This window comes from Takifugu rubripes, chromosome 21, assembly GCF_901000725.2.
Source record: "Takifugu rubripes chromosome 21, fTakRub1.2, whole genome shotgun sequence".
In the NCBI taxonomy this organism is placed as follows: Eukaryota; Metazoa; Chordata; class Actinopteri; order Tetraodontiformes; family Tetraodontidae; genus Takifugu; species Takifugu rubripes.
In genome coordinates, this window is record NC_042305.1 from 13,367,407 (window position 1) to 13,378,944 (window position 11,538).

General features: G+C 47.2%; 1 protein-coding gene across 2 annotated transcripts; it reads right to left on the reverse strand.

Moving 5' to 3' along the window:
* Positions 1-121: 121 nt before the first annotated feature.
* Positions 122-11,339, reverse strand: rasl10a (RAS-like, family 10, member A). 2 transcript variants are annotated; one of them, XM_029829423.1, is made up of 4 exons: positions 10,942-11,339; positions 10,346-10,672; positions 3,430-3,554; positions 122-2,087 (listed from the first exon to the last, which is right to left on the reverse strand). In XM_029829423.1, exons 2-4 carry the CDS (start codon positions 10,559-10,561, stop codon positions 1,817-1,819), a joined length of 612 nt encoding a protein of 203 aa, XP_029685283.1. In that variant the 5' UTR covers positions 10,562-10,672; positions 10,942-11,339; the 3' UTR covers positions 122-1,816. The 2 variants fall into 2 exon arrangements, with proteins under 2 accessions (XP_029685283.1, XP_003974941.1); XM_003974892.2 differs by having other exon boundaries at positions 10,346-11,339.
* Positions 11,340-11,538: the final 199 nt, after the last annotated feature.

Genomic DNA, 11,538 nt, shown 5'->3' on the forward strand with positions numbered 1-11,538 from the left:
AATTATATTTTATAACAGATCAGTAAGGCGCTCCTCAGTTTTATTACTCCCTATTTCCTTGTCTCCCCCAAGAAGATTATGCCTTGCTTATTGAGCTCAAATAGATGTTGTAATTATCTAATAATAACATCCATTTGGCCAGAAGGTGGCAATGTTGTCAAAATGATCTTAATGTGTAATTACCAGGATTGGGAACGACCAGCGTGAGTTTGCTTTTCTCAGATGCATTTAATTCTGCCAGAAAAAAATAAAAAATGGAAATAATAAAATCAATGGCAGCACTAAAGACGTAAAAAGAAATGAAATAATTCTGTCTGATAACAAAAAGAGTAGCCCTTTTTATTTGGAAACACAGCAGACAAACTCATCACAACTCATGCTACACGCAGTTGCTTTCTAGTGTATCGCTGCTACATATGCCTTTTTTAAGCTAGAAAAACTACACACAACCTTCTGCCCTGATAGAAAGGTTCAACACTACACTTGGAACAGAACGGTGAACGCGAGCTCTCATGCCAGTGGGAGAGAGGTTAAATGAGCACATTCGCTTCACTCAGCTGCTCATGACAGTCAGAAATTAAGGGGGAGAAAATAAACATATCACAATATCAAATTTTAACATCAGTGCAATTAAAACCTGACCTGTCGGCTCTATCAACAAAAGCATGCAAGTCAATAACTCTATGAGTCACTCTTATGTACAGGAGATCAGCTTGCCTCCATATTCAGAAGCAATCTAGCTACGTCTAATCAAATGAAAACTGTTAATCTCACATTACCCATTGGATACTAATCAGATGCTGATGTGGCAGCGTTATCCTGTCTAATTTTTAGAATCTGTACCTTATTGTGTCTACAGGCTATCTGAAGAGAAGAGTGTGTGAGCCATGTTTTTATTACGCGAGCTGTACATAGAGTCAGTCGGGACGTGCATGATTTCATTGCTCCTTATCTCAGCAGCGACATTTTCCTTGCGCTTTCTCCTCGTGCCTGTCCTTTTCTTGTGTGAACGTCAGTTATCAAAGCTGCCTTTCACTGCCTCTCTCCATGTCTCTCTTATTCTGTAACACATATTCATCACATGCTCTTCGAGCCCCTGCTCCAGGCCTTCACTTTACCTGGGTTTAATGTGTTCTTTATGAGCAGACGCCGAGTGAGGCAAAGGAGACGATAAAGCCACGTGGCACATCACGATAAGGACTGCAGCATTTCTGTTGCTGCTGTTGCAAAAACAAAACCCCAAAAAAACTCCTTGTCTGAACAAACGAGATTATAGAAACAAAGAAAAACACAAGCTTCTTCTCAGAACTCTATATCTCTACATGAACATTTTAAGGAAATCTGCCCAGAGGTGAAGCATTAGCTATTGTCTGGTGATTCTATCTAACTCACTCTTAGCCAATCCGGGAAATACAATGGTCGGGGCTGACAAATTCAGATGGAAGACTCAATAATATTGCTGACTTTCTGGTTTGAGTCTCATATTCACACTCCCGGTCCTGTCGAGCCAAAGGTCAATGCCTGTTGCTGCTGGGCACAACCCAACAGATCTCTCTGACAGATCTCTCTGGAAAAATAACTGTGCTGACTTTTAAACGTTCTCCTGTTCTCCTACTTCGCTCCCCGTTGCGATATATTTGGCAGAATCTGAGTATGAAGTGGTTGGATGACCACGTGTCTTTTACAGCGCAGTAAACCTCATTAAGAAAAATCAGCTCAGTAAAGCAGGAGGCCACAGGGTATATTTCCAGTCATTAAGATAAGAAGTCCTTTTTCCCCACTCCTGAGGTGAGCGAAGTGGAGCGAGCTCTCTGGGTCACATGATGGCGCAGCGGTTCCTCTGTAGAGCCCCCTGCAGGCGGATGGAGGTGTGGTTCTGGCGCATGCCCCGTGCCACGGCGATGCCCAGCAGCTCTTTGAAGAGCAGCACGACGTGCCAGTTGAATTTGGCAGAGCACTCCACGTAGCCGCATTTCCACGTCTTCTTCACGAGGACCGACACTGCCCTGCGGGGCATGAAGCGCTGTCGCTGCAGATCCCGCTTGTTGCCCACCACCAGGATTGGCACCTCGTTGCTGCTGCACTCCCTGCGGGTGCACGAGAGCGATGTGGAGAGAAAATGAATGAATGGACAAAACATGGAGGTTCAGTTGTCACCGTGGTGCCACATTTGCCAGGGTGTGTGCAAGATGCCTGTGAGCATTGTTTCCCCTTCAATCTGAGGTGTGCGGGGGCGGACGAGAGGATTACTGCTCACAGACCCCAGGGGCCTCCTACCACACGCTGCAGTGGCTGCTCTACAGCAGTATTACAAGTGTAAACTGAAGGCCAGAAATAGGCATAGACAAGGTATCCAAGATTCACGCTATCAATTCCAAACACATCTAATGAGACACTCTGAAGGGGCCCTTGAGGGAAATCCTGGATGTGGCTGTGAAGAAGAAACCTTACTGGAAAACTGGGTGTATTAAACAGGTTTATTAGGTATTGAGAAAGGAATTGAGTTTTGGAGGCTTTCCTTGAATTCCACAGTCAATGATGAGAGCTAATTCTACATTTCTTCTCATGTATTTGTATTCTAAGATCAAAGGATCTCCCTCGGCAGATGGGCCGTTCACCCAAGGGGAGCGAAACAATCGTACAGCTCTCAAAGCCTCAAGATGAAGGTCTACAGAGTTGACAAATACAGAGCACTAATCACTCCATCTCCTGATGTCTACACATGGCTACCTCAGACTCAGACTGCCTGCATATTTAATCAAGCCTGAGAATTTTATCAGCATCAGCATCAGTGTGTGTGTGTGTGTGTGTGTGCACGTGCAACCATCTGTGGAGGCTTAAAAATGATTAGGGAGATAAGGTCATCTTATGCTAATTTTTAGGATTTTATCAAACAAAGTATTTGACATGGTTACGTCTCTGTCCGTCTCACTGTTCTTTTCTCTTTCCTCCACTGCTGCAGCCTCTTTTCCATTCCTGGTGCATCCACCCTTTCTTCACCAGGTGCTGGTGATAATGGCTTTCTGTCACGGGCCAGAAGCAGTCACGGCTACATGTAGGAAGGGTAAAATATCTGTGTAGTGGACCAGTGGAACCGAAGAGAACAAATGATGCCACTCTTTGCACCTTTTTGTATGTAAATGTATGCAGGAGCACCAGCAACAGTGATTTCCATCAGTCTAAATTTCCCTCACGTTTTGACTGAGCTCTCGCATTGTTTCAATGGCTGATTCTTAGCTCATTTTCACCAATCTCATTTGGCTGCCACGCAACAAAAGCATAAAGCGTCTAAAAATAGTCCTTGAATCAAGCTCTGAAGCAGAAACGTAAGAAGAAATGTCGCTGCTAAACTGCCGGCACGGCAGGAGGGAAACCTTGTGTCAATGTCACAGCCTCCCCCATCAGTGGGTGTCGGTGGATTGACCGTACCTGTGCTCCACTATCTGCTGCCTGATCATTTTGACGTATTCAAAGCTCTCCACGCAGCAGATGTCGTACACCAGGATGTAGGCATTGGCATTGCGAACCCCCCTGCAGCGCAAATCCAACCACTCCTAAAATAAAAGGCAAAGGGAGAAACATTTAATGAACACAGCACGGGTGGAAATATGCATCAGGTCATAGTCCATTCATGCAGCACCAGTGTTTATGATAAATACCCGCACCGGAGAATTCATTACAGCTCCCTTTCTATTTGTTAAGCAAATGGACTGTAATTATACAGCACTTTTCTAACTTCTCTTGACATCTCAAAGTGCTTTACACTCCGAATGAACGTAATTGTGCACTGAGACTTAATATTGGGAGCTGTTGGAGGTTCAGTGTCTTGCTCAAGGACACTATGATAGATTGCAGAGAGAGCAGAGATTAAACGTTTAAATCTTCTCATCGCAGGAGGAGGACGCGGCACATCTGAGCCACAGCTGCAACGTGCATCATGTGTTGCAACAGAGCAGCGATTACTGGCTCTTATACAGCTGATTTTTTTCTTTTTACCTCTCATTTCAGATCGACCCTGTTTGGAGGTCAACAGAGTGGAGCTGAACCAGTGGGTGAGTGTTCATCATCGCTGTTAAAGCTCTTATTTACTGGACGTTACTGGTCCAAACATTTGGCAGGACATGACGATCCACCCACTTCTGTTGTTTCACCTCTGTAGAAGCACGCAGAGTCAGTAGAACTGGTCCCAGAACTGCTTTGCTTTGGGAGTCTCGGTGCCGAGAACACCACAAATCACGACGAGTACTGAAAGCTGCAGCATCCAAGGTCAACAAAAGCACTGTAGCCTGTTACAGAAAAGATTCCACGTGTCTGACCTTCATTGACAGGTGACAATGGACCTCACAAACTCAGGTTCTGTAAAATCAGGTTCTGTAATCACGCTGGCTGTCAGAGTTGTGACCAACCACATACCGCTGCTAACAGACCTGCAAGCTTAAGAGCATGTGATCGGGCTGACAAGAGAGGGAAGAACAGACCCATTCAGCAGGGGGGAGAAAAGACCTGCCGAGGGAGGAAATGAAAGAGTTACAGAGGAAATGGAAGGATGAAAAACCAGCAGTGCTTCAGGAGATGAGACGACAGGGGCAATGACGCCAGCGCTGGGCCCGCACACACGCACGCACGCACGCACGCACGCACGCACGCACGCACGCACGCACGCACGCACGTGAGGAACACTTGTAATACCCAGCGATGTGGAGCATGCAGTGTGCAAAATGTAGGGATTTTTTATTTTTAGTAAAAAACCTGATACCAGCACAAAAACTGCACCTGGGTCGTCGCAGCAGGAAGTATATCAGTGGCAACCAGGAAGTCCCAGAGCCAACGAGCACTCGGTTAGATTGGGAGGGGATTTGTTTTGGTTTCCTTTGAAAAGCGGATCAAAATGCTGGGAGCATGGAGTCGTTACAGCAGCTGCTCGTGTGGGTGAGCCCACGAACGCTCGCAGACGGGATGATAAAAAGCACGATGAAGAAGAAAACCCGGCCCATCCAATGACCAGGACTAAAAATAGAAGTCTACTTCCTTCAGTCCATGATATGATGATTCTTTGGGTTTGCATTGTTGTGATCGCTGTCACGTCCTCCCTTTGGTTCACTTCCTCCCTTTAGTTCACTTCCTCTCTTTGGTTCACTTCCTCCCTTTGGTTCACTTCCTCCCTTTAGTTCACTTCCTCTCTTTGGTTCACTTCCTCTCTTTGATTCACTTCCTCCCTTTAGTTTACTTCCTCTCTTTGATTCACTTCCTCCCTTTAGTTCACTTCCTCCCTTTGGTTCACTTCCTCTCTTTGGTTCACTTCCTCCCTTTAGTTCACTTCCTCCCTTTAGTTTACTTCCTCTCTTTGATTCACTTCCTCCCTTTAGTTCACTTCCTCCCTTTAGTTCACTTCCTCTCTTTGGTTCACTTCCTCTCTTTAGTTCACTTCCTCTCTTTGGTTCACTTCCTCCCTGTAGTTCACTTCCTCTCTTTGGTTCACTTCCTCCCTTTAGTTCACTTCCTCTCTTTGGTTCACTTCCTCCCTTTAGTTCACTTCCTCTCTTTGGGTCACTTCCTCTCTTTGGTTCACTTCCTCCCTTTAGTTCATTTCCTCTCTTTGGTTCACTTCCTCCCTTTAGTTCACTTCCTCTCTTTGGTTTACTTCCTCCCTTTGGTTCATTTCCTCTCTTTGGTTCACTTCCTCCCTTTAGTTCACTTCCTCTCTTTGGTTCACTTCCTCTCTTTAGTTTACTTCCTCCCTTTAGTTCACTTCCTCTCTTTGGTTCACTTCCTCCCTTTGGTTCACTTCCTCTCTTTAGTTTACTTCCTCCCTTTAGTTCACTTCCTCTCTTTGGTTCACTTCCTCTCTTTGGTTCACTTCCTCTCTTTGGTACACTTCCTCCCTTTAGTTCACTTCCTCCCTTTAGTTCACTTCCTCTCTTTGGTTCACTTCCTCTCTTTGGTTCACTTCCTCTCTTTGGTTCACTTCCTCTCTTTGGTACACTTCCTTTGGTTCACTGGATTCGCCAGATCTCCTGCAGATCGTTTTTACATGCCACTAATTCAAATATGCAACCTAGATTTTAGGATTTCCAATGATGTTTTGATATTTCTGAAATATTATTTATACTCTGCTCAGAAACTGAAACATCTGTAAAAATGGCCGACGCACTCTGCTGTTACTGTCAGTTACCAACATTCACACCCGTCTGAAGTTGCTGCGCCACCGGCAGAAAAACAAGGTCTCAACAGCCCAGAAAATGAACGTGTCTCAAATGAATCATTTCAGTGATTTAAAAAAGATGGATTTCTTTTAATGATGTCACTGCCATGGAGCTGCTTTGCATTTTAGTGCAGACTCCTTCACCCAGATGGTCTGGCGTTGTTTTTAAACAATGATTTTAATGCTGCTTATTAGCAGCAGTGATGTAATGTGACAGGAGTCACATGGCCCTCAGCTGCAGCGCTGCTCGAATGACTGGGACCAACTTTAACACGAGCTTCTCTGGAGGACGTCTGAGTAACTTGGATCGTCAAGGAACTGGTGTTTAGAGAAACTCTGCAAAATAAGATCAGTTGATAACGAGCGACAGGAAGCACGCGGAAGGTAGCGGTCGGTGATAAAGCAGCGACAATAAATCTCATATTGCGAGGAGTTTAAGGGTGTTTGTCTGAGCGACAGTGTGGAGGGAAAAACACAGATCAACACATCAACTGTGGATTAATGAGGGCCTGGAGGAAATGCTGCCATGGGGAAACAATGATGAAAAAGGAAACAGCAGAATGGAGAAGTGTTGGAAACACAGCACAGCAGAGAAAGTCTTTGATTGCACCAGTGAAATTCAAATGTCATCGCCAGTGGCCGAACGCCCTTTTTTTTCTCGCCCTTTTTTTTCTTTTTAGGTATGTGGCACCTACCCTGTTCTGACACAACACCCCATCACACCTCGAGCCTGCTCTGCTAATGGAGCCAAGTGAGGATGTGAGATGCACATACTGGCTTGGGTGCAGCCTCACATCCATGCGGCGCTAAAAATAGCAGCTTGCGTTCTCATCTCGTCGCTCTTCGTCATCTGCGGCCTGCTTTTTTGTGTGGAGGGGGCGGAACTACAAACAACAACAGCACTTATTTGAACAGGCGTGCGTGGCCAACGGCGTCAGCTCGGAACATTCAAACTGCTGCTGCTGGGGTGGGGGTTGTGCTGCTGCCAAAGGCCAAAGGAGAGCGTGTGATCCAGCGTCGGGCAGTTTCCAGCAGGCTGAGCTGTCATTTCTGTTATGATTATGGGAGACGGCTTAGTGAGATTAGTCCTTATGCTAGATCGATACTCAGGACAGCTGGCAGGCCTGTGTGACCTGCTTGGGGGGGCAATTAAGCCTTACTGGCATGGTCGACAGCTGAAAATGACTTTTTTGTCCGACATCTTTGCCTCTTTAAGTATGTGGAGATTCAGAAATGTATCTTAGTCCCACTCATTGACCTGACATGCAGCTGGAGCTGGGAGCCATCCATCCTTCAATGAACCAATTATTCCTCGTCCAGTCACAGGGGTGTCAGAGTCAGGAGGGGATACACCCGGAACAGGTCAACAGTCCACTACAGGGGACACACAATTCAATTCACGCACAATGGATGTGCATGGAAACCAGAGAAAGCAGTGGGAGATCTAGAAAAAGCCAGAGAACACAGAACCTTCCCACTCTAGGGCGTCTGTGCTGGCTACTGCACCACTGTGCTGCCCACGATGGCACCTCTTTCCATGGAAACAGCAAACAGTTGTCTGAGTTTACACAAGCTTGTGTAGCACTTTGTTTTGGAGCAGCAAATCACCTTTTAAGATGGATTAAACAGGTTGTGGGTAGAGAGGTTTTGTCATCTTCAGCTAGCGCTGTCAAGCTAATGTCTCCAGAAAAAGGTGTCAGTGTTCCTAGACTCCCGGAATGCAAATAAACAAACCGTTTGATTCATAATTAATGGCTTTATATTTAAAACTGTCAATGAATCAATTATATGTCCTCATGACCAAGGAATTACTCATTTTTCTGAGCTAATTAAAGACGATCGCCTCGATGTCTATGCTTCCTGGAGCCGTTGCAGAAGTTTTGATTCTAGCTGTGTCAGCAACAGTCAAGATTGTATAACACACAAAATCATTTGTACAAAATGGAGGACTTAAAAACAGCGCTGGAGAACTGTGAAGTCATGGCGATACATCATATCCAGAAAAAAGTAATCAATACATAAAAACATCTGTCACAGTGACAGATGCTCCCTAAATTCACCACTCTGAGTGGCAGGCAGGCACACACACACACACACACACACACACACACACACACACACACACACACACACACACACACACACACACACACACACACAATCATAATACAAGGCAAACAATCTATTAAACTGACACAGACTAACAGTCACGCCACGTTGTCCCAGACTGGAGATTTTAAAAAAGACAGTAAAGATCAGTCTGTGCTGGTTATAATATAACGGGGACACTGGCGACCAAAACCTCATCCAATGGATTTGGAAGCAATGAAAAAATAGCCACGCTGTGTAAGCCTGGAGGCGGACTGCCTCTCCCCTGCTCTGCAGCTTCTTCCTCACAAATTTTAGAGGAATCCAGGAAGCCTAAATCTTCGTTTCTGCCCATTAAACTCTGTGCAACCTTAACTATTAACTGCAGTGAGTTCCGACTGTCTACCACGGTCGTCTTTTATTTCCAGCAGTATTCCAGCAGAGAAGCAAACTTTAATTCAATCTGAAAATAGCACCTAATCGAGGCTCCTCTCTCCCTCGACGCCGGCCACTTCTCTCTGTTCGCACAGACAAAGCAGAGCCTCAAAAAGTTGTTATGTATTAACTGAAGAAGAAGACGAAGTGGAACAGTTGGAGGGTGATCTCTGGAGATGTAGCAAAACATCTGGAGCCAGGGGTCACCGCAGGAGCAGAGCAGCATGGACGCAGCAGCTAATCTGTCCGATGGGAATGTTGTGGCAGGGAATGATTTAGCAAAGCGCTTGCTGATGTTCACATGTGAGACTGTGCAGGGAATGTCACACACGCTCCTTTCCATGCGCACGAGGCTCTTATTTCTGCTTTCTGCATGCATCTATGGAGATGTTCTCTCATGGGGGGGTAACCTCCATTTAGCAGAAGACAGCTGGAACTCAATCACTCTTTATGGCCGGTCTCTGCAGACAGCAAACCCTCCACAGACCTCTCAGCTGAAGAGAAACTGTTTAATCTGTACATCTGCTACGCTCAACGGCTCGGTGGTGGCGGTGGGGGTGGAAGGGTGGAAGGGTGTCCACCGTGGCCTCTGCCTGTCAGATGTTGTCTGCCTCTCCACTCTTTCCTCTCCGATCTGATCTAATTTTCTCAGCGCCTCCTCGGCCCAGCTGAGAACCACAACAGTTTCCTGGGAGAGGTTGAGCGAGGCAGGATACGCTGTTGGCATCAGCGATGTCAGGTGTGACGACCTTGGAGCTTTCAGTCCAGAGAGGCTTTCTGGCGAGGTTGGGAGGGGCAGGAGCCGAGCTTTGAGACCCAGATGACTTCACGTGCACGTGACAGCTTTTGTCTTCCACTCTATGGGCTATGAAACACACCAACAAGAGAACACTTCCTCAGATAAAGAGAAATGGATCGCCTCATCTGAAATTCCCAATGATGAAAAGACTCCAACCCTTTCCCATCTGCAGCGACAGTGTGCCCCCCCCCCCACTCCAACACTGCAATGTCATGTTCTTCGGATAATGAGGCGTGGCACATGACCTGTGGCCACCAGGAAAAGGGCAGACTGGTCTATTTTTACATCTGGCTGAGCCAGGTGCTGTGCTGCTGTTTGCTGTTGCGTTCACGTACCTGAAATCTCAGCGACGTCCTGAGAAACTGGGTTCATGCACAAAATGATGGCGACAACAGACAAAGTGACACTTGCTCCACTTCCTCTTTTGAGTTGTATGTTTGTTGCAGAAGATGTGTTACTGTACATTAACAAAGATTTTTTTTTAAAAAAAACAACAACAAAACTTACAGTCCTTGTTTTTAAGCCCGAGAGAGGGAGAGAATTTTTTTTTAAAGTGTGGCTCTGAAGCTTTAAATGAGTTGAGTCTCCATAGCAACTACAATAGGAACATCTTAAAGTGATGGAAGAATAAATAAATTGTGTTTGTGTTGGTGGGGGCAGGCAGAGAGAGCGAGAGAGGGAGAGAGAGAGAGGGAGAGGGAGAGGGAGAGAGAGAGGGAGAGCGAGAGAGGGAGAGAGGCTAATAATAATAATCTTAATAATGACCAATTGTTGTAAACTGATTCTAATGAAGTTAAAGTGTTTCTGCGCAGCCTTTATACCTGACTGGAGCTGGACGGGAAGGAGGAGATTGGCGGGACGTCCAAAATCTTCAGTTCATACATGTTCCCGTTCAGTATGACGGAGGGTCTGTACACATATCTGGTCCTGGTCGGCGTGTACACCTCCGAGAAATCGTTATAGATGAACTGGCGGATGACAGAAGTTTTGCCCACTCCGGGAGCGCCGATGACAGCGATGCTGAGCGTCTCCACCATTCCTGGAGCCCGAGCTCAGCACCATGGACAGCGGCAACAGGCGCAGGCGCGACGATCCGGACGCGCAGCTGGAATTGGAACCAGCGGCTGCAAAATCAACTTCACTGCGCCCTGGTGAAGAGACGGAGCAAAGCATCCATTTACCCCCCGAGTGTAGGGTGACAGGAAAACAAGCGCGCTGTTCGCTGGTGTCAGAAATCGAGCTGAGCCATGATCATGCGGATGGAAGCGTTTTCTGCGCCTCTGCGATCCGACGCGCGTAGAGAAACTCTTGCTTTTCAAGGGACATCCCCGAGCAACCTCTTCCCCCGAGAGGAAGCGTAAAAGTCCGCCCTTGCCGCCTCCACACGGACATAATCTCTCTCAGGTTATTCTCTGACCTTGTCCAGGCGCGGGCGAGCCCCCGGCGTCTTCATTGATTGTTTGCCCGGTGCCTCTCAGTCATCCCGGCCGATGCACCACCGCAACCACCGCCGCGCTCCTCCATCACAGGGAGGACGGGCGCACGCACGACAGCTTCGTAAATAAGCTCCCCACGTGTTCGAAAATTGCACGCAAACCCATAATCTTCTTTGTTTTAAATGCGCGCACACGCCAGCCGGGAGAGGAGAGACGCTCGAAGCCCGCGGACGTGCGTTTCCTGTAACGGTATGTGGAAGCTACAAAAGATCAGCGAGTGTCTGCCGCTGAAGGGAGACAAGCTGCCGGAGACTGGTCTCCCTCTCTCCCTCCTCCTTCATCACTTGCTTTATCCACCGCACTGCTCATCCAATGGGGAGGTGTTGTGCGCAAGGCTCCCACACGCTGCGCACGAATGGCAAAGGCGCATGGCTGCAAACCTCATCTGCGGGTGAGGGTCACGCAGGAGCGCGTCAGCTCCCCCAGCACCAAGACGCATTACAGGTGAAGGTCCTCGGGCAGGGCCGGGGTCGATGATGAGTCCCATCAATCACCGGGGCCGACAGCCGCAAATCCAC

Bases quoted from the DNA above. Each gene is read 5' to 3' on its own strand.
- rasl10a (XM_029829423.1), bottom strand. From the start codon at position 10,561: ATGGTGGAGACGCTCAGCATCGCTGTCATCGGCGCTCCCGGAGTGGGC. The intron at 3,555-10,345 runs GTATAAAGGCTG...CTTTTATTTTAG, and splicing joins TCCCGTCCAGCTCCAGTCAG to GAGTGGTTGGATTTGCGCTG. The intron at 2,088-3,429 runs GTACGGTCAATC...GTGCACCCGCAG, and splicing joins CAGCAGATAGTGGAGCACAG to GGAGTGCAGCAGCAACGAGG.